Genomic DNA, 22878 nt, shown 5'->3' with positions numbered 1-22878 from the left:
GTATGTGTGGGTAAGGCAGAAAATCAATCAACTCAAGCTAAATTAAGTGAAGTAATTGCTCATAACAAAAGGGTGCTATAAGCTCATAACGAAGGGTGCTAGAAACTCATTATACTTTCTTTGGTTAAAACACACCTAGACTATTGTGTTCTGTTGTGGGCATCATGCCACTCATTAGGACTCTCTGGAGTAGACTAGGAGTGAGTGTTCAGGAGGTTGGCGTAGATCCAAATTAAGTCACGGGAAGAGCAGTGGCAGAAAATTGGCCCATTTAATCAGAAGTAAAGAGTAAAGATGAGACAAGCCTTGTTCAAGTGTTTGGGAAATGTCTTGAGCAAAATGAATGAATTTAATTTGTGTGGTACCAAAGACCAGGGCAGAGCTTTCTAATACTTGGGGAGGTCCAGAAATGGGTGGGATGACCTGGCACAGTGTGACTGCCTAAGCACGACCACAGTCCAGGATTTTGTGGTGATGCTTCCTATAACCAAACAAAGTTGAGTCACATTCCTTTTAATTAAACTTTGCATATGCTTTCCTCATTTTGGTCTTGGATCAATACCTAATCACAATGATTTAACGGTAACAACCTGTGGCCTTCCCTCAGGCATCTTTGTGGACCAGCAGGATTTTATGAGCTAAGAGGCCAAAATCCTGGTATATATCACAAGTTGCAATAGTCAAATGGAGGCACATGTCAAGAATTCCACTCGCTCACTTTTTACACTAACATGACTGTCGCCCTGTTATCAATTTAGCCTGACAGGTACCTTCTTATCTATATTTTCTGTTCAATGTTATTTTTAAGCCCTTTCTTATGGAAATTAGACTATAAGAACACCCCAGAGAGCAACTAGGAAAAGTAATTTAAACCTTTCACTTTTGGTCTTTGGGGAGGCTGTGTGTGTGGTTCTGAGACAAAGAGATGTGTTAAGTTTTATCCAGCACAGCTTGGGGTTCAAGAAGGAGAGGATCATGTCAATAATTGAACCCAGTGGTTCTTTAAGCCATTTAAAGAATGCTTATTTAGGAACTTTACATGTTAGAGATTAGGTGGGGCCATATAGAAATAAAAGGAAAAGTTCCTGCCCTCAGGCAGTTAACATCTCTGAGGGGAGACTAACTATGCATAATACAATGTTACAAGTACAAAGAGGGGACAAAATAGCATAGGAATGCAAGTAGAAGGGCAAATTCCAACCAAAGGAGGAGGCGGGAGGAGGAGGGTAAAGAAAGTAGGTAAAAACTGGAGGTAGAAAAGTGATTCTTCATCTGGCTGCCCATTAGAACCTTTTAGGGGTCTTCAAAAAATACCAATGTCCTCACCTTCCAGAGAACTCCAGTCAGTCAATCCTTATGCCAATAGCCCACTGCCTTAATAAATGTACTTCTATAATGTTTTGGTAGCTGGCACCTTTATAATGTTGGATACTTGTTCTTTTTCTTCTTCAACATTTTCTTGGCTGTTCTTGACCCTTTGATTTCCATATAAGTTTCAGAATCAGCTTATCAATTTCCACAAATAAACCTCCTGGGACTTGATTGGTTTTGCCTTAAATGTGTACATTCGTTTGAGAACTGACATCTTTACGATATTGAGTCTCATTATCCTTGAACATGACAGAGCCCTCTATATTTATTTAAAATCCCTCTTAGTGATGTTTTGCAGTTTTCTGTGTAAAGGTCTTGTATGCCTGTTGTGAGATTTACTCATAGTTATTTGATGTATTCTCTGATGACCAAATGGAATCATTTTTGAATTTAATTTTCTATTTTTTGTTGCTAGGATACAGACAATTGATTTTCTGATATTTACCTTGTATCCAGGACTATGCTAAATTTGCCTATTAATTTTAATAGTGTAGATGTATAATCTTTTGGATTTTCTATATACCCACCTATGTTATCTGTGAATATACTGTTTTATTTCTTCCTTCCCAATTCTTCTACCTATCTTTTAATTTCCTTATCTTGTCAGATTGCTCTGGGTAGGCTTTCCTGTACAATGTTGAATAGAAATGATGAGAGCAGAGATTGTATTTGGTTCCCAGTCTCTGGAGGAAAGCTTTAACATTTCACCACGAAGGGTGATGGTTGTTGCGGGTTTTTGGATATGCCTCTTATTAGATTAAATTAGTTCATTTCTGTATGGCTAAGACTATTTGGTCAGATGGTAAAAACTTGAAGATTTGACTTATGACGAAGGTGCCACTTCCATGCAGTGGGAAAAAATGGTCTTTAAAATAAATGGTGATTGATCAATTGGATAAAAATATGAAAAGAAGAATCAACCTCCATCTTACATTGTACATGTAAAAATGTTTCAGGGAATTATATACCAAATTGTAGGAGATTAAACAATAAAACTTCCAAAAATGACTTAAAAGACTATCTTCATGACTTTGGTGTGGGCAAAGATTTCCTAAGCAGGACACAAAAAGCACTAATCACAAAGAATAGCTCTTCATCAAGATACTCCACAAGAAAGAAAACGCAAGACATCAACTGAAATAAGATATTTATAATACATATGTCCAACAAAGCACTTGTATCTAGACATATTAAAAAAACTCCCAAACATCTGTAAGGAAAAGCCAGACAGCTCGTGTTAAAAAATGGTCAAAAGATTTAATGGGTCCTTCACAAGAAGATATCCAAAACAGCTAACAAGTGTGTGACATCACTCTACAACCACAGAATGATAAAAGGAAAAGAAAAACAGACTGACAATGCTAAGTGTTGACGAGGATGTGGGGCAACTGGATTCTCATGCAGTATCTATATCCTGCATGTAGCTCTTCAGGCCTCACCATTTTGGTGCATGCTGGCCCAACTTCCAGTGGTTGGGTACTGTGTCTCCCTCCCTAAGGGCTTTCTCTGGTCTCAAGAACAGTTCTGTCTGTAAGAGCAGCAGCCCACAGGTGTCAGAGAACAGCTCCCCTCCCCTCAGGAGTCATCCTGACCTAAGACTGACTGGAGTGGTATATAACCATGCCAACTCTGTTGTTCTCTGATGTGCGTTCTCTACCATTTCTGGAGATCTTCAGCAGGATTGAGCTCTAGTTGCTCACAGTGTACTACCTTGATAGTGCCCCCTTTATTGGCTCCCATCCCTTCTGCATTTCACTTCTCCACTTCCTACCAAAATTTTTTGGGCCATCTCCCAAATAAACCACTTGCACTCAAATTCTCATTTCAGGGTATACACCTGGGGAAACCCAAATTAGGATATATATTATACTCCAATAAAAATGTTTACTTAAAAAGAAAAGGACATGGGAGATAGCTCTCAATTTGGGGGGGGATAGCAATAGTTAATATTGCTTAGGATAGATTCCTATAGTGATGCTATTTTCAATGTAAAAAGTGCATTTGTCATCCACATGGATGGAAATTTGATAATATGGTCAGAAACCATGCTAGAAGTTTTACATGGTATATCTCAGTTATTATCTCTGTTATATTGATGAAAAAGTTGAAAATCGTAGATGTGAAATAACTTTTTAAAGGTCACATAATAGTTTCAGGATGAATTAGGATGTGTTAGGCTTGATAGGCAACTATTATGTTGACCAGACTGCGAAGGGTCAGGATAAGAACTGGGAGAGGGGGGCACTTTATCTTCTACTCAATGGGAAATCAAATAAAGTTATAAAACAGGGGAATGCAATGAACAGATTTTGTGGAAATTCCCCCTAACGTCAGGATGGAAGATGGGTTACAGGAGGCAGGGCCACCCTTTAGGAAGCTATTGCAGTAATTCAGGGATAAGATGGCAAGGGCTACAATCAGGGAATAGAGAGGATGGATTTTCGAGATTTTGGCAGACGGAGGGGGTGGACAAGTCTTAGTGACTGATTCGATGTAGGAGTTGAAGAGGGAAGATAGTCTCTTGTTTCAGATGTTGGGTGATGATTTAAATATTTTTACTGAGGTCACTTCAACAACTTATTGTTCTTGCAACAGGGGTCCCCCTGGTGGTAAAAGAAAACCAAGACTGGGATTCCTTGTTCTGGGTACCAGCTTTTGCGGGATACAGTTGTGCAACTGAACCTATTACAAGACCACAGAATAGGGATTCCCTTCTTTTCCTGTGGTGGCAAAGAGCCATATGTAAAAATAACTGAAAGCTAGGGGCTGGGGGTAGGAAAAATGGGTGAAGGTGACCAAAAGGTACAAACTTCCAGTTACACGATGAATAAGTTCTAGGGGTGTAATGTACGACATGGGGACAATAGTTAACAATAGTGTATTGTACACTTGAAAGTTGCTGAAGAGAGTAGATCTTAAAAGTTCTCATCCCACAAAATAATTGTGACTATGTGAGGTGATGAGTGTGTTAACTAAACCTATTGTGGCAATCATTTCACTATATATATATATATATATATATATATATATATATATATATATATCTATCTCAAATCATTACATTGTACACCTAAAATGTTTACAATATTATATGTCAATTATATATCAACAAAGCTGAAAAAAAGAGAGAAATCTTCCCCAAAACCCCCAGAAAACACAACAACAACTGAGAGCTGATGGCTGTGGAAGTGTCAGAAAATGGGGCCTGACGACAACCTTCACCCACTCGAGAAAGGTAGTTTCTGGCTCCCTTCCCTCACCAGGAAATCTCCATGTAGCTGGGAGGAGGGATTGGCTGCCATCAGTGATGCTGAATCCAACAGGCTTTGGGGAAATCTTCCAGGGAATATTGATCTGATTTCTTAAGAGCATGGCAGAGGAAAGAGCAGAGACTTTAAGCCAGACGTCCCTGAGTTTGAATGTTGGCTCTGCCATAAATCTGCTAGTATCAGTTTCTTCCTCTGTGAATTATATATAACAGCACCTAGGTGGTGGTGAGGTTTGAGATAATGTGGGTAAAGCACTAGCTCAATGCCTCCTTAACTGTTGGAGGTAATGATGATGATTACCTTAGGAGCTTAGGAGATGGCCTACTGAATCCTTGAGGCAATTAGAGTCAGGGATCCTGTTGATTCATGAATATGCTAATAAAACGGAGGAGCACAAAAGCTGACTCAAAAGACTGCTACACTGTCTGGAAGCCCCCAGGGCCAAGTAGTTTATCTAACTAGACAGGTAGCACCGCTAGAGACTTCTCTATGCCTTGGGAATAGCCCTAGGAATAAACAAGAGGAACTTTCTAAAACAGGCACATCTGACTAGGTCTGCCTAAGTCATCGCCCAAGAAGAGATATTTCAGAAACTTTCCAGTTTGAGGAAACGTTGGCATGTTCCTGATTATGTATAAATACCTTGTTTGTTATAGAAATACGGAGTGAGTGTAACCTTTTGCTAAGTCATGCAAGGCCAACAGCTACAAAAAGATGTGAGAAAAGAGCCACAGCACAATTGTATCTAGTGGTTTCCTTCACAAGTCCCCTAGGATCCTGGGAAGGTTTAAAGTGTTAAAGCTGTAAGAGTTACCTCTTGAAATCCCTGCAGCTGTTTTTTCTCCCAGGAGCTCTGTGTGCCTGTATATTACTTGGTCTTATCCATCTGTAAGCTTTTGTAAGCTCCCTAATGAAAACCCGTATTTTCTTGGCTTACATGCACCTTATTGAGCGTTCTGTCTCTCATGCTATAAATGCACATAATGAGAAAGAGTCTATTCATCAGGAACCACCAGCATTCTAGGCAAATGGACAATCAAGTATTTTATTGATGTACCCGGAAAGCAACTTCTTAAAGGTCAGAATATAATCGTAAAACCAAACCAAAACAAAAAGCTTCCTTATTGCACCATGTACAAACTGTATCATATTGAATAGCAAAAAGGTTGGACAAGATTCATTCTTTATGATGTATTTCATAAGGAAAACAGTAGGGTTTTCCTATTGCAGTGATGTCTGCCCTTCCTCCCTATTATATCTGATGCCATCTTCTTGTTATCTCTTTTGATTTTAAATTGTTTTGTAGGAGGATATAATAATTGATGTTTTGTACTTTTTCTGGACACAGAGCCACAATCTGCCGGATGTTGTGAGGGTGGTGGTATGCAGAATATTCTCGTACAGATGAGACTGCCTTTGAGTACAATGTTAGGTGCCCACCTCTAAGAGGAGAATACCAGCAAGCTTAAGTGATGGAAGAGGATCAGAACCAACGGTCCCCCCATGTTGATTCTCTGAAGATTCTTCCCTCTAGCTTTCTGTAATTTTAGGGGATACTGACTTTACCTTAGCCACAGGATAGCTAAAGCTCATGATTAAAGTGGTAGGTATGACATTTTCCTTATTGTCTGGGGTAAGGTTGAATTATGCCAGAGTGTGAAAAGCAAGCAGAGGACATCCTCTATCTGGCTGGGAAGGCCCCCACAGTAGTTTCACGAACCTGAGGGGCGGAATGGAGCTTATGAAGTACTTGCTGGTAGTCGAGTCCTGCCTTAAAAACTAAAGATGTTGGGGCAGGCCTGGTGGCACAGTGGTTAAGTGTGCACGTTCTGCTTCGGCAGCCCGGGGTTCGCCAGTTCGGATCCTGGGTGTGCACATGGCACCGTTTGGCAAGCCAAGCTGTGGTAGGCGTCCCATGTGTAACGTACAAAAAGATGGGCATGAACGTTAGCTCAGGGACAACCTTCCTCAGCAAAAAGAGGAGGATTGGCAGCAGTTAGCTCAGGGCTGATCTTCCTCAAAAAAAGAAAAAAACACAAAAAACTAAAGATATTGAAACAAAAAATTTGTATGCTATCCTAAAAAGTTATCAAAAGACAACTTAATGAAAATATTTTCAAATAAAAATTTAATTGCTGTTTATTTTATCAACTCAATAAAGTATGATTTTATTTTTGTTTTTGAACTATTTTTTCTATCATTAAATATTAACTTTATGATTTTTTAAACTTTTAAATTCTCCAAATAAATTCTTCTTTGCTCTACTTGAGCAGGATTTTGGCAAAATTACAAAAAGGTCACTTTCTGCATAAGTGTTGCAATAATTGCATCTATATGAATGTATAAATATTTGTGTAAATTAATTGTCTAAACCCAGACAGCTCCCAAGCACATGAGCTGGCGATATATAATAAATGAATAGATGTGTTAATCTGTGTGTGTGAGTGTGCAAATTGGGGTTCTTAAAAATTCTACATGTGTACACTTATTTATTGGGTACATGGTCCCTCTGTTTTGGAGTTGTCTGAGTTAAGACCAGTCCTGCTCATGGCAGTGTTAGTGTTCTGGCTCAAAGCAATTTTTCAAGCATAACTGGCTGTGATGGGTGTACACATAACAAAGCCAAAATCAAGGCCCCTTCCTACACACTTTATATTTCCCCTAATCTTTGCTGATGGTCTCTAAATGTGTGAGCCAAATGTATATACATATGTCCAGGGAACAATTTAAATCAAAACAGGGTGTTTTTTTAAAAAAAGCTTTGGGTTAGAAAACCTTAAGCCCAGCAGTTTCAGAATGCCCACAGCGAGCTGACTCTTACCTTCCGGTGTCCCCACAGCTGGTTCCCCTTCATACCATGACAGTCATAGAGGGTGACTGGGCTGTTGTGTGAGATCGCATCGAAGCAGAATTTTCGGGTGTGCAGTGGCTCACCGGGTCGAATATCTTCTCTCCAACCAAAAGTAAAGAGCTAACAAAGCAACAATAGCAGAAAAGGGACAGTGAGTTTAATTCAGAGAGATTCGAGAGCAGGAGGAGGAATGTCTTTTAGGAACGTAGAGCTCCTGCCTGTCTCGGCAGGCATAACAGAGGTGTTGAAAAAGGCAGGTGCCATAAAGCTCTGTAGCAGTGACAGTGGCACCTTTGGCCCAGGCTCCCAAAAAATATGCAAATGAGGAGTTTCCAGTTAGGTAGCAGGAAAAATAACAGAGGCGTGGCATGGAAAGAAAGAGGAGAGAGAGAGAGAGAGAGAGAGAGAGAGAGAGAGAGAGACCGAGAGGAAGTAACTCTTTAATGAAGCTCTTTACTGCTTTCATTTAGATAAAATGTTACTGGATCAAATGCTACACAGTTAGCAGATTAACTGAAAAAAGACCCGGAGTAGAGTTAAACTAGCAACTTGAAAAATTTGGTTTAAGTGAAAGCTAAGCCTGATGAAGCAAAGAATAGGAAAATTAATTTCCTGGGGTTGGTAAGAGCAATTCTGCAGGGCAGTGTAGAAAGTTTTGGACTGTAACAGTAGGAGACACAGTTTACACACACACATAGAATCCCCCTGCCCAGACTGAAACAGAAGTTTCATGAAACGATATTTATCCTTACTGCATTTGATAGACCCTGATATTCCATCCAATCTTTTCCTATCCTGGTCTACTCTATCCTGTCCATTCCATTCTATTATTTACAAAAAATGCTACTTATGATGCACTAAATTGATTTTACAATTTATTAAATTTAGAAAAACAACAACATTTCTGTAAGGGAAGGGTATTGTCTTGAATTTGAGCTGAACAATCATTTGAGGGCTCCAGTAGGAGAAATCCTTAAGTAGGTAGGAAAATAGACAAGCCCTATGATTTCTTCCAATTCTAAAATTTCAAGGAGGTTATATAATTCTTGGAATAAGACTTAAAGCAGGCCTGACTGTGTGAAGCCAAGCTGTGACTTACAAAGCGAAGAGCTGTCAGGGAGACCCTGTTGATGGAAAAGCAAGCACAATGCTGACCTGTATGTGCACAATACACTTGGCCCTAACCAGGCCCTCAGAATACTCCAGTTTTTAGGCCCTACCTGGGCAAGAAAAAAAAAGGAGAATCTGGCAAAATTCCAGGGACGGCTAACAAAAACAGTTAAGTGGTGGGAAAACTTGAAAAAATTGGGTTAAGTGGTCTGGAGAAAATCAGAAAACAATTATGTAAATTAAACATATGACAGTTGATTGTCTGAGTAATGGTGAATGACTACATTTGTTTCTCCAGAAGACAGGACAAAAGAGAATGCTTTAAATAGAAGGACAAGGGGTTTTGGTTTGGGCATTTGAAACTGATTCATGAAGAATTGTGCGGTCTCTCTTCTGAGAGTTTTTTTTTTAATATGATTGTGGACTGAGATGTTTTTAGCCTCATTCAAATTCTATGCAGGGGATGACGTCTCAAGGAAAAGTGTCTATTCAGCTATTTCTGATTTTGATCACTCCCTTCAAATCAGAACTCTACCCCGTTGGCTTCTGAAACATAGTGCTCTCTGTTCTCCTATAACTCTTCCTTGCTCATATCTCTCTTTTAGCTATCTCTTCAACATAGGTGCAACTCTGGGTCCTCCCTTGAATCCTGTCCTTGCATCTTCTCTGGTTAGTCTTATATACATTCAATTCAACCCATGTCAACATGTTGAAAAGTCATTGTCTGTGTTATGTACAACTCCGTGTAGGATTTCCCAATTGCATGTCCCATGGACATCTCAAATTTGACATATCCTAAATTCAATTGATTTTCTTCCCTTCTAAGCCTGTTTCTATTCCCATATTTTGCTTAAGTTGGTAGTCATTTCATTCAACTTGTCAATCTGGGAGTTTTTCATCTTTACCTTCTCTGTCTAATCAGTTACCAAGTCTTGCCCTTTTCGTCTTTTAAATATTACTGGAAATAGTCCCTTCTTCTCTATATCCACTACGTTTGCTCTCAATATTTCTTGTCTGGACTACTGAAATGACCTCCTAATTGATTTCTTTCCTACCTTCCTTTTTTGGTTCCTTCATATCTGTTTGAAATGCCTATTTGACCATGTTATCTCTCAAGCTGAAATCTCACAATATTTTCACACGACCCTTAGAGAATGAAGTTCAAGCTCTTTAACATATGAAGCACTTTCCACATTGGCGTTTGCCAACTTCTTCCAGCTGCATCCCTTTCCCTCTTGTTTATGTTCCAGCAATAATAAAACACTTGTAAGTTGCTAAGAGAGTAAACTTAAAAGTTCTCACCACAAGAAAAAAAATTCTGTAACTGTGTATGGTGACAAATGTTAACTAGACTTATTGTAGTGATCATTTCACAATACAGATAAATGATGAATTATTAGGTTGTACACCTGAAACTAACATAATATTGTATGTCAATTATACCTCCATTTAAAAAAACACGTTTGTAGTCCCTTGCACTAATCAGGCTGTATTTTTCTTCTGTGACTTTGTTCATGAGAGTCCCTCTGGCTGGAAGCCCAACATTCACCAGCCAACCTAGTTAATGCTCCTCAGTCCTTTAAGATTCAGTTCAGGTGTCCACTCATCCAAGAAGCCGTCCTCTTTCAACTCGTTACTCCTTCCCACCCCTGACTTTATTTCATCCTGACTGTCCGTTTATGTTTCTGTATCTCTCAGTAGACAGTCAGATCCTTAATGGTAGGAATTATGTTTTTATCTTTGTGTTTCCAGCACTCAGAACAACTCATGACACATAATTAATGTCCAATAAAATTTCTATTGAATAAATGAAAACTTGCGCTGATCATACTAATGGAAAGTGTATTGGGATAACTGTCAAGATGAAATAGTCTTTTTAGTCCCTCAAATGAATTTGTACTATTTGTGTCTAATTACAATATCAGCAATAATTATCATCATTTGAACTTTCAGCTTCAATGGTTCCAGGCTCAGTTACCTATTCTTGAAATAGAAATTTCCTGGCCTATAAATCTGTCATCGACATTGATTAAATCTTTATTTCATTTAAATATCACATTTTCTTGACATTATAAGTGGTCCAACCAATGTAGGAACCTCTGGTCTTGATTGGTTTATTGAGTTCCCTCTTTGTCTCTTTTTCTCTTTTTGCTTTTTAGACATGTGGGAGACCAAACTGAAAGGGACTGTAATCATTACCTAGCATAATCCCTCATTATTAGTTTGGGGAAAAGTAGGCTGCAGAAGATAAATGGTTTGCTACCGTCATGCTCAATTTCCAGGCTTGTTATTCTTTTAATAGACAGTCTTTTCTTAATTTTTACTTTCTTACTTTTTTTTTTTTTCCGGACAGTTAGCCCTGAGCTAACATCCACTGCCAATCCTCCTCTTTTTGCTGAGGAAGAGTGGCTCTGAGCTACCTTCTGTGCCCATCTTCCTCTACTTTATATGTGGGACACCTGCCACAACATCGTTTGATAAACGGTGTGTAGGTCCGTGCCGCAGATCCGAACTGGCGAACCCTGGCCGGCGAAGTGGAATGTGCCAACTTAACTGCTATGCCACTGGGCTGGCCCCTTTACTTTCTTTTCACTTTTCTTACTTTTTATTAAATGGCTCAGTTAAGTGCAAAAGAATACCTGTGTTAAAGCAAACATAAGCACAGTCTTCTCTTGGCAGATTTATTCTTCTATTGTCGCAATTATATCTCAGGGCATCTTTAGGTGACTTTTATTCTTTTGTTTCTATGTATGTTAATATAGGACAATAATTATTTTTAGATCTGTAGGCTGATTGTTAGCCTGTTGTCTTCACAATGTTTTATGCGCCGTCATCATCATTACTGTTAGTACCTGGTGATTGCTTTCCCGCATCCCAGGTGACACATCTTCAGATTATATCAGCTGCTTTATTCTTCTGCACCTATCGTTAGCTAAAATTTTTCTCTCTTACGTCTTTGAAATGCTTTCTATGCCATTTATCTTATCCTAATGGCCATGGCAAACCAATCAGATATCAAACTTTTCACCCATTAGGCACATTTTCCTGTGCGCAATCTTGTCACAGCAGAAAGCAGCAGACGTTACAAAAGTATTTTCAGTGTTTGCACTGGGTGATGTTATTGTGACATTCATAGTTTGTCTCCTACCCTTGGGCTGTTCCTTACTGACAGAAGTATTTAGATTTCATTTAGGTTTTCCACACAATAACTCCTGATTTTTTTTTCAACCTCAAAGCCTTCAATTTTAAATTGATGTTAATTTTTCTACTTTCCTCTTTAAGTGATACTTTTAGATATAGATTCAGAACGATACATAACTCATAATTCTTTGCTTTAATATTAATGTGGTATGTGTGATGTTGCCTGGGTCTGAATTGTATCATATGAATAGTTCACTAGACTTGGTACTGCAGATATACTTACTATCTTAATCTTGCTACCTGACTTGCCAAGATTGGAAATACTTTTCTCTCTGTGGGTAGTTACGTTGTATTTCCTTGATATGTGGTTGGCAGGAATCTGAGATGCTGGGTGCTCCTCCTTGCGGACTGTAGCCAACAGGATGCTGTGTCCCGAGAGTGAGACTATGTATTCCAGAAGCTGTCCTTTACTACGTGCGTTGACTTGCTTCCGCCTCTCTTTGCACATCCGCTCTCCAGGTCCTGGAAAGGGAGCATTGGCCGGCTTCCTCAGCAGGACGAGGGCCTGCTCTGCGGCAGTGCTTCCTCCCCGGCATGAGATCACAGCCTGCCGCCTGCCCAAACTCGGCCATGGCCACCGGAGGCTCTTCCTTCTGCCTTCTCGTCTGCCTTGGATTCATAATGGCACTCCTTAATAACCTTATTATTCAGGGTTTTCTTCTTTTTTGGTCCCTAAAGGAAACTGAAAGCCAGCACACAATGCTACAGTGACATCAAACAGCTAAATAGATGGCCCTGGAAAAAAGAACCACACATTTGCTTTCTTCATAGAAGCAAATTTCGCCATCACTGGTGTTCTGCAACAAAAGACATTTTCGTACGAAGGTGCTTCAATAGACTCCTTTATTTTCCATGTAACTATTTTGTCTATTCATTTGTGTTTTATTTTTGCCCCCCCCTTTTTTTTTTTAAAAAAAGAATCCTTTCAATTCTAATAAGTGCCCCTTTTGTGTTATTTGAATGCTTTTGAAAAAAATCTATAATTGTCCTGTTCTGATAGGCTTCTTTTCTGACCTAAGAATTTTAATCTAAATGTAGAAGAATGAATCCTAGTTCTTATTAGTCATTGAGTAATATCTTGAATAAAGCTTACAGTTAATTACCGGAAAACAAAGCAGCTTGTAATGTTTTCACCTTCAAGTCAATATATGATGATACATATTTCAAATATGATTCGTTTTTCCCCTCCTGTCAACCTTGTTTAATCTCCCTGTGGCTCTGCTTTCAGAGTCTCTAGAGACTGGAAATCTTTTTAAAGAGATGTGTTAACTAAATGGTCTTGGTCCTCTTCTACGGTTGTCTGCTTGTCTAGTGCTGCTCTCTGGTGGCTATTTCTTGAATTACATGCCATAGATTTTTGCAGTTTAGCCTGAGGGGGAACAAATGAAGAATTTTTAAAGTGTATGCAATATAGTTGGTTTTATTTATGTTTATTTTCAGCTGTCAAATAAAATTTGTAGTCCAGAGCATATTTCATTCTAGAACATTCCAGGGGATAGGAATATTCAATCTGATGCAGGCATTCAGGTGTGTATACTTCATACGAACCAGCTGGCTAGGTGTGTTTCCTGATTAAATAGAGGTGGTAGAGAGAAATTTAGCCCAACAGACAGAGATTTTCCTCATGGCATGCTCCTTTTTCTTTTTTCTTTTTTAAAATATCCTTTTTCAGTCTAAATGCCAGTCTTACTGATAGGCCTCTGAAGACATCTCTCTTCCTCCCAGGCTGAAGTCAGAATCACTTCTTGGAGGTAACAGGCCAACACTGTTCCTCACATCCCTGGTAACATCCCTGTGGGGTTTATAGAAACACATAGAGGAAGCAGGAGGCCGGTCCGCTTTTGCTGATATTCCATTCTCATCAGTAAATCCTGGAGCTGAGGCTCCTGCATTAAAACCCATCTGATAGGTGTCCACATACTGCAGGATTTATCGGAGTGAACAATATTGGAATTTGGCAGCCGCCTCGAACCTGAGAGAGACTTCTAATTTGGTGTTAGTATAAAGCCATCTGGCGAGAGGAATTGTGAGAAGGCGGAAAGGAAAAAACACTTACTCTGCACCTACTCTATGTGCAAGGTGCTGTTATATTAGAGACATTATTCATTCTCTTAATAACCCTGTTTGTGAGGTGGATATTATTGCTCCTATTTAAAGACGGAGGAACTACGGCCTAGAATGATTAAATAATTTCACAAGGACACCCAGGTTAAACTGGCTGAAATCTAGGTTGGCCTGACTGCAAGGCCCACGATCCTCCTAGAACACAGTGAGCCTGTGGGGTAAGAGTACAAGCACCAGGTTACCTGCTAGGGGAGGGGCAGTGCTGGTTCACTGACGGACTGAATTAGTTCTGGACTGTGCTGTGGACTTGGTCTACTGCTGCTTTCCTGAATGACGCTGCCCTGCCCTGTAAGGCAGGCGAGAGGCGGGCAGGAAGGAAGGTGGGATTGGCAGAGGGCGGTGCCAACATGCTGAATCTCAGCACGCCTGAGCAACTCATTAAGATCCTAGGCTGGGCACAGTGTGTCTTTACTAGTATACTATACGAGTTTAATAAACTTTACTAGTTTAACACACTTGAGGAGTGGCGCTATAGGAGAGAATTATGCCTTACTGGGAACTGCTTGTCTATTTTTTCGGTTTTCTTAAGAGAGGCATTATGGACAGTTCTGGGAGGCACAAAGCACAGGCAGGACATACTATCCTGAGCTTGGGTTACATCCTTCTGCAGAGGGAGAGAGGGGAATAGGATGGGGGCAAGGGGCTTTAACTGTATCTGTAAATTTTATTCTTTAAAAAAACACAGCAGTAGCTGTAGATAGTTGTTAAGTCTGTGTGATGAGTACACCAAGGTATGCTTTAATATTTTTTAATAGTTTCCAACTTGAAATATTTCATAATTTAAAATTAAGACACTAAAAAGGAGCAGACACAATTTTACCCACTATCTCTTCTCTTTTATAGATGACACAATGTAAGGACAGCCCCTTACAAGGACTGTCAAGTTTCAAAGCAGGTCAGGAATCACATCTCACTTAATAAGCTGAGTTGCAGTGAAATGTTTTTCTTATTTTTTTTTGGTGAGGAAGATTGGCCCTGAGCTAACATCTGTTGCCAATCTTCCTCTTTTTGCTTGAGGAAGATTGTTGGTTGAGCTAACATCTGTGCCAGTCTTCCTCTATTTTGTATGTGGGACGGCACCACAGCATGGCCTGATGAACAGTATGTGGTCTGTGCCCGGGATCCAAACCCATTAACTCGGGGGTGTCAAAGCGGAGTGCACGAACTTAGCCACTATGCCACCAGGCTGACCCCCAAAATGTTTTTCAATCAAAAGCAATAAATAGTCTTAAAGTATACCATGAAGTCCATGTTGGAGTGTCATTACCTCAAAGTTATCCTTCGTATGTAAGATTACAAACCACTACAACAACAAGAGGGGTAGGCACAGTATTCTTTTCAATATACAGCCAGAGGGGAAAAATAAGATTAGATAAAGTCTCCCAAAACTTACAGATCACAAAAAGTCTTTCACTAAAACCATGTAATTTAGTTGGAAGTGTTACATAGCACTCTGTAGGTTTTCCATGGTTTGAAAACTATCATTCTGGGAAAGGAAATACAAGACTAGGGTCACAAGCAACATTTCTACCATCCTTTCTGTTACTGAAAGCACATTTTTATACGTTATCTCAATTGATGATCATAACTGGTCTGAGAAGAGATGGAAACAAAGAAGTTGAGGGATTCGCTTAACTACAGAGCTACTTAGTGGCGGAACCAGGACCTCACCCCAGGTCCCATGTGTCCCATCGAGAGATCTGTGCCCACTGGATCCCTCCATGCCTGCCTCAGCCCCCCAGAGTCCCGTGACTTCTGGGAGCTGACATACCTGTTCATGAGACCATGTCCTTTCAGAACCATCCTTGACACAGATGTCCAGCCTCAGTTCGGTTCCTGTGGCTCCATGCTTGCTGTCCACGCAGAGGTTTGCTGCCACGTTTCGAATCTGTGGAAGGAAGAAAGAATGAGCACGGGGCTGCTTTTTATTGTACCCCTAGCTCCTGACAATCCTGGTATAGATTCAGTAGTTGTTTTTTTGGTTACATGATTATTGAAGGATGCCTTAAATTTATGTGCAATTTAGGAAGAAAAGTCAAGGGATCAAATATAACATGGTTTAGTCTACATGTGAAAGAACGTGAGAAGGTTGGACAGCAAAGCTGCAGCTGGCTGAAACAAAGGAGTGGGTGACAATGCAACATGAGGAGCAGCACAGAGTTAGTGACTTCTGTAAAATGGGAGATCTTTCTTTTTCAGGTAGTTCTTTACTTAGAAGTTGCTAGCTTCTTCTTCAAAGTATCTTCCAGCATTTCCACCTTAGCTGGGAGTGAGGTCCACTGTAAGGCAGGTGATACAGGTAAAGCGTGTGATGGAAGAGAGGGAATCACTGAGCATTGCATGGTTCTGTGCAGGATATGGTGACTTTATGTTCCAGTTTGCCTGGCATGGTCTTGGTCTACACCTGTTGTCCTGGTTTAGCATTTCTGCTGCATGATAAATTAAATGTCATCCCAGAGAATTAGCAAGATAAGAAAGCCAGTACCATTGGGGTAATACTATCCTGGACGAAGGTTCTTCATGTAAAGTCTGAACTTTGAAAAGCTGCAGAGTGAGGAAACAATGACTGATAATTCTTTACAACCACATTAACAGTGATAAAAGGAACAGAGCAGTGAGGGGTGGGAAAAGGGTGGACTATGAAAAGTATCAACAGCAGAAACAGCAACAGAAAGAGTCCGGACATAGACACGTCCCTCCGTCAAATCTTCCTGCCTGAAGATTTCACCAATTCTCCTGTTAGCATCAAAACCACATCCTGTAAAGAGAACAGATTAATGGTTACCAGAGAAGAAGGAGGTCTGGGGGCGGACGAAAAGAGGAAAGGGGCACACATGCGTGGTGATGGGTAAAAACTAGACTGTTGGTGGTGAGCACAATGCAGTCTATACAGAAACTGATACATAATAATGTACATCTGAAATTACAGTCACAAACCAATATGACCTCAATAAAATAAAAAAAATCCCACATCCTGGAACAGTGTCAGTATTGTTTATAGTTTGTTCCTTGGGTGGGTATGCTTAGATAAGCTCAATTATCTCAATCCTTTTTATGCCTTTATATAGTCCTGGATTATAATAATCCCTTTAGATACTGTTCAGAAAGGAGACAAGAACAGAATGTACTCAAGTGACAATTTCAGTCAAAGTTCTTTTGTGCAGGATGAGTGGGTACCGTACGGAGCCTCTCTAGTCTCTCTCCAGAAGGATGCCCACACTGGGCCTATTCCTATCAGGATGGAGTAAGGAGGCAGAGAGCAGGTGGTTATGCAACATACTGGGCATCAAGAAAGGAATAAGTGATGCTGGGATGAGATGGTGGTGGAGACAGCTATTTCATATTTCACTTTCTTTGGGGTAGAGCTTGGTCAAACGTCATTCAGGAAGGAATCAACGTGGTGGATACCAGTTTCTCGATTCAGGGAATTTGGCAACAGCTGGGGTTCATCTTCCATATTGCACCTCTACTTTCAGGGTCTCTGTCCCTGAGGACGGGGGAATGTGAAATAATATAGGATACAGTGCAATAGTTCTTAACCTAATTTGGCCTACAGACCTCTCTGAGAATCCAAGGAAAGCTACAGACACTTTTGCAAAAACAAATGAACAACCAAACCATAAGTGGATACATATCAGCACTTTCATATTCATTTTCCTGGAACCCATTGACTTCACATTTGAATCCTGAATTAGGGAAAATGCTTGCCACCCACCTCTTGCAAACTAATTGCATCCCTCCTCTTAGTAGCATGGGAGATCCTGAAAGACAGGATGAACTTGGCTGGTGTCAGAGTGTGCCTGATTCACTCCCCCTCTTTCACCTTTTCTCCACCTTCCTGAAACAAGGACTAGGGAGGAACCTGACTATGGAATTTGAGGAGCCAAGCTCAAAATAGGCCTTTTGTAAGATCAATTCCTCGGTGTGTGATGGAGTTTCTTTGGTGAAATAGAAACACCCAGAATGTCAAAAGTTTGATTTTGCTATCGCTGTCTTGAGCTTGGTACCCTCTGTAAAGCTCCTATTTGATTTCCTTATCTGAATCCAGCGTGTGGGTTTTGTAAAGCTGTCTATAACCTGCGAGCTGCGTGTCACGACTCTGAGCGGGGCTCTCTTTTCATTCTTGGGCCATTGAACTCACAGACACACTCTTCTTAGAGAATCGGCATCCGTTTATGCCAAAGTCATCTTCAGGGCACATTGTTCCCTCTACTTGAGTCTAGGAACCCTGGACCATAGTTAGGAAAACGGCAGCTGCTTCCATGTTGATGGCCGCTTGGCCACCGGGGGAAGAGCTTGCCCTCCTCTCTCAGCTAGCATGGCGCTCAGTTACTGGAGGGCCTCTGCTCTTGGAAAAGGAGGACGCGGGAAAGAAAAGAACATACATGGGCCAGGGACACCGAGTGGCAAATCTGCCAAATGGCCTGTGGAGACACACCAAGGGCTGTGAGAGAGCCTCATTCTGTTTCTAAAAGCTAGGAGCTCAAAAGGGCCTGGCGGGGAATGGAAGAGAGCATTTTCTAAACTCTTGAATTTTCTAAATTCTCACTCAAATGGCATCTGTGTAGACAATGGGATCAACTGTTTCAGAAGCCAATTTCAAGTTTCAAAGGCATAATTGTCTACATCTGTGTAAATTCCAGCCAATAGTTGCGCCAGAAGGAAATGCTGAGTTTACTGTAGGAGAAGGTAGGCTCCCGGACACAAGATTAACAGCCGGCCCTTCTCACTCCCTTCTCTCTCCCTTCTTTACTTATTCCCATCTCTTCAGCACATATTCATATCTTCTCCTCTCGTCACAAACATGACTCCAATGTAATAAACAGGTGACTACAAATCCAATAGAACTGATTCTAATACTTGTTTATTCATTTGAATAAAGGTTTTTTTTAAGTAGATAAGAAAATTTACAAATGATTTATATTTTTCCAACATGGGCTCTGTAACTGTGGCTGAAGATAAAGCAGTTCTCATGCATGTACACTCCTCAAATCTGGGACACAGACTACTGAACACGTCTGTGACAGAATAGATAATTACTATGCTTTACTCCTTTGATGTCCAGCTTCAGGGCTTGGTATCATTAAAACTGTGTCAAGAAATCCTCAGAGACTCGAAACAGGATTAGACAGTAAGGTGGAGCTTGACTAGCAATGGGTGGGAAGCAGGAGAGAAGTGGGGGAAAGGGAATCATTATGTATGACAGGATTACAGAGATCGTCTCCCTTTGGGCCAGGATTAGGAAAAGGTCTGGCAGAGAGTAAAGGATTTCTTAGAGATGCAAGGGAAGTCAGGCTCAGCTTGACCATTGTTTTTTTCCTCCCCAATACAGGAGGTTTTATAAAAGAGGTACAAGAGAAAGGAAATGTGATATGCACGTCAGGGTGGCTAGTAGCTGAGGGATAGGTAATTCAATTGGTTATTAAAGAGAGACTAGCCTCAGCTTAACAAATGAGGCAGCATGGTTTGCTAATTCCCCTCTGATAGCCTTGGGGTCTTTTAGGTAAGAAGTAGTGGGTTCATGATTCATTCAACAAGTATTTATTAAGTACCTGCTATACCCCAGGCACTATGCTAGATGTTGAGTATACAGCAAAAGATAAAAAAGAATCGGTCCCCTCCTTTGGGCAGCTTTTTACTAGTGAGGACATTAGCAAACACATGTGTGAAAGAAAGGCTTGAGAGTCCTAATATTTCTGGCTATGAAATCTTAGTATGGTAAAAGGAATCAAGATGCTCCTCTTTTATGGACGGTGGTTGATTTCAGAACGCAAATTTACGTGCAGAACTAGAAAGAAAGACGTTAGTGTCGTATGGAGAGAGAACTGAATGGAGACAGACCAGGTCTGGGTTCTGCTCACCAGGCACAAATATACTTTCCCTATAATCTTAGCCATGTACTCTTTTTTAAAGTCCAGTTTATCCATTTATAAAAAGGCAACATTTAAGGAGCACTTCTGAATGAAAGGCGCTTTGAGAAGTACCAATGGAGATTCCAAGATGAAGAAAAACCAGCTTCTGCTCTCAAGGCGTCTACAATCTTAGTGAGGTGACATCACTCGGACAGCATTCTGTTAGATTACTAAATGCTAAGTGAGGACTAAGAGGAAATGACCAATTCCGAGCCAGACAGCGTGGAACATGTAGTAGAACTGATGACACTGAGGGGGCTCTGGAGGACGAGTAGAATGGAATCTAGAGGGTGGAGTGACAGAGGACACTGTAGCCTCAGGGAACAGAAATGAATACAAATGTGGAGATTTGACAGTGCGAGGCCTTTTTTGGGGAAGGGCACAATATCTGGTATAGCTCAGCACAAGGTTTGTAAGACGAGGACAATCATGCCTCAGAGGGTAGTTGTGAAGATTAAATTTACACATGCAAAGGGCTTAGCACAGTGTCTGGAACACTGTAAGTGGTCAGCCAATGTTAGCTGCTACTTATTTATTTGTTTGCTTATTTAGTTTTTCAGCTAAATCAAGTATGATGGTAAATGGGGTGATGTCACAGTCAAATTACATTTCTGTTATATTATGAGGTGTCCCGTTGGCACTTTAAATACGGAGAAACTACCCCTGAATGAGGCATGGTCCGTTACCCCAGAACTATTCTTCAGTCTGGATCACCTGTTATTCTTGACAATGTCATAAGCAGAGCATAAGCCAGCCAAGATCTCAGCCTGGCACCCTAGACACAGCCGTATGCCTCCTCCAGCGCCCCACAATTAGCCATCTCTGTTGATTCTAGTCTTTCATCCTGAATGTCCCACTCCTTTCCTCTCCTTTCCAGTCTCACAGGCCTTCAGCATCTCCTCATGGACTTTTTTAAAAAATCATAGTAAACTATCTGTAATATGAAATTTACCATTTTAACCATTTTTAAGTGTACAATTCAATGGCATTAAATACATTCCAAATTTTCTGCCATCATTACCACTATTTCCAAAATGTATTCATCACCCAAAATAGCAAATGTGTAACCATAGAGCAATAAGTTCCCCATTTACCTTATCCCTGGTCACCTCTATTCTACTGACTCTATGAATTTGCCTATTTTAGATGCCTCAGATGAGCGGACCCATATCACATTTGTCATTTTGTGTCACATCTATTTCACTTAGCATAATGTTTTCAAGGTTTACCCATATTGTATCTTGCATCAGAACTTTGTTCTTTTTAAGACTGAATAATATTCCACTGTATGTACCATGTGAGATCTATCACATTTATATATATGATATATATATCACATATGTCATATAATGAAACATATATATATATATCACATTTTGTTTATCCATTCATCCACTGATATGGACACTTGGGTTGTTTCCACCTTTTGGTTATTGTGAATAATGTTTCTGTGAATATTGGCATAAAAATATCTGTTTGCTTATTTGTTTTCAATTCTTTTGGATATAAGCATAGGAGTGAAATTGTTGGATCATATGGTAATTCTATGTTTAACTTTTTGAGGAATTATCATACTGTTTTATATAATGGCTGCACCATTTTACACTCCCAACAGTAATGTTCATATCCTTTCCAATGCTTGTCTTCTGTGGGTGGGAAGCCATCCTAGTGGGTGTGAAATGTTACCTCATTATGACCCCTATCTCATTTGATTTGCATTGCCCTAATGACTAATGCTGTTGAAGATCTTTTCAAGTGCTTATTGGGCATCTGTGCATCTTCTGGGGAAAACGTTTATTTAAATCCTTTTCCCATCTTTGAATTGGGTTGCTTTTGTTGTTGTTGTTGAGTTGTAGGAATTCTTTATATATTCTGGATATTAATCCCTTATTGGATATATAGTTTGCAAATATTTTCTCCTATGGTTGCTTTTTCACTGTGTTGATAGTGTCTTTTGATGCACAGAAGTTTTTATTTCTAATCAAGTTCAATTTATCTATTTTTTCTTTTGTTGCCTGTTTTTGGTGTCATATTTTAGAAGCCATTGCCAAATCCAATGCCAAGAAGATTTCTCCCTATGTTTTATTCTAAGAATTTTGTAATTTTAACCCTTGTGTTTAGGTCGTTGATCTGTTTTGAGTCAAACTTTTTATATGCTAGAAGGTAAAGTTCTAAACTCTTTCTTTTGCATGTGGATATATTCATTTGCTGGGGCTGCCATAACAAAGTATAACAAATGAGGTGGCTTAAACCACAGAAACTTATTGTCTCACAGCTCTAGAGGCTAGAGTTCTGAGACCAAGGTGTCAGCAGGGTTGGTTTCTCTTGAGGGCTGTGAGGGAGAATATGTTCCGTGCCTCTCTCTGAGCTTTTAGTGATTTGTGGCAATCTTTGGCATTCCTTGGCTTATATGTATGTATCACCCTGATTTCTGCCTTCGTGTTCACAGGGCATTCTCCCTGTGTGTGTGTCTGTGTCCAAATTTTCTTTTTATGAGGACACCAGTCATATCGGAGTAGGGGCCTACCCTTCTCCAGCATGACCTCACTTTAACTTAACTAACTATACCTGTAACAACTATCTTTGCAAACAAGTTTCCTTCTGAGGTACAGGGGATTAGGACTTCAACATGCGAATTTTGGGGGGACATGGTTTAACCCATTTGATGCGGGGTCGGTAAGCCGAGGAGTCGAAAGAAAGATTTCTTGGACTCTCAAGATCTGGCAGTAGTGCTCTTTTATTTAGAGAATAGTGTGGAATAGCATGGGGACAGGACCCATGGGTAGTCAGAGCTGCTGCTGCATGGGGAGCTGCTGCTGCAAACATGGGTGGAGAGTAAGGCTAAATTTAAGGCATAGGTATGTGAATTATCTCTTGACAAGACAAAGGAAAGAATATGTAAAAAAGTTGCTAAAATGGTATCAGTGCCTGTAGAGTTCTGGTTATTGGGTGGTCCTATAACTTTTAGGTAAGAATCAAACTGGATTGAGTAAATGGCAGAAGTCACTGCTTAAATATTATCTTCAGCTAAAGACAAAGG

General features: G+C 40.2%; 1 protein-coding gene across 1 annotated transcript in view; it reads right to left on the bottom strand.

Moving 5' to 3' along the window:
• GALNTL6 (polypeptide N-acetylgalactosaminyltransferase like 6) overlaps positions 1 to 22878 on the bottom strand; it is a 1100859-nt gene that overhangs the window by 9034 nt on the left and 1068947 nt on the right. The window contains exons 10-11 of the mRNA XM_046656926.1: positions 15698 to 15814; positions 7462 to 7611 (exon numbers count right to left, since the gene is read on the bottom strand). Coding sequence (XP_046512882.1) covers positions 7462 to 7611; positions 15698 to 15814 — 267 coding nt within the window. The remainder of the gene's footprint in view (positions 1 to 7461; positions 7612 to 15697; positions 15815 to 22878) is intronic.

This window comes from Equus quagga, chromosome 3 (genome assembly GCF_021613505.1).
Source record: "Equus quagga isolate Etosha38 chromosome 3, UCLA_HA_Equagga_1.0, whole genome shotgun sequence".
NCBI lineage: Eukaryota > Metazoa > Chordata > Mammalia > Perissodactyla > Equidae > Equus > Equus quagga.
Note: the sequence above shows the minus strand (reverse complement) of the source record. Positions and strands in the feature narration are given on the sequence as shown.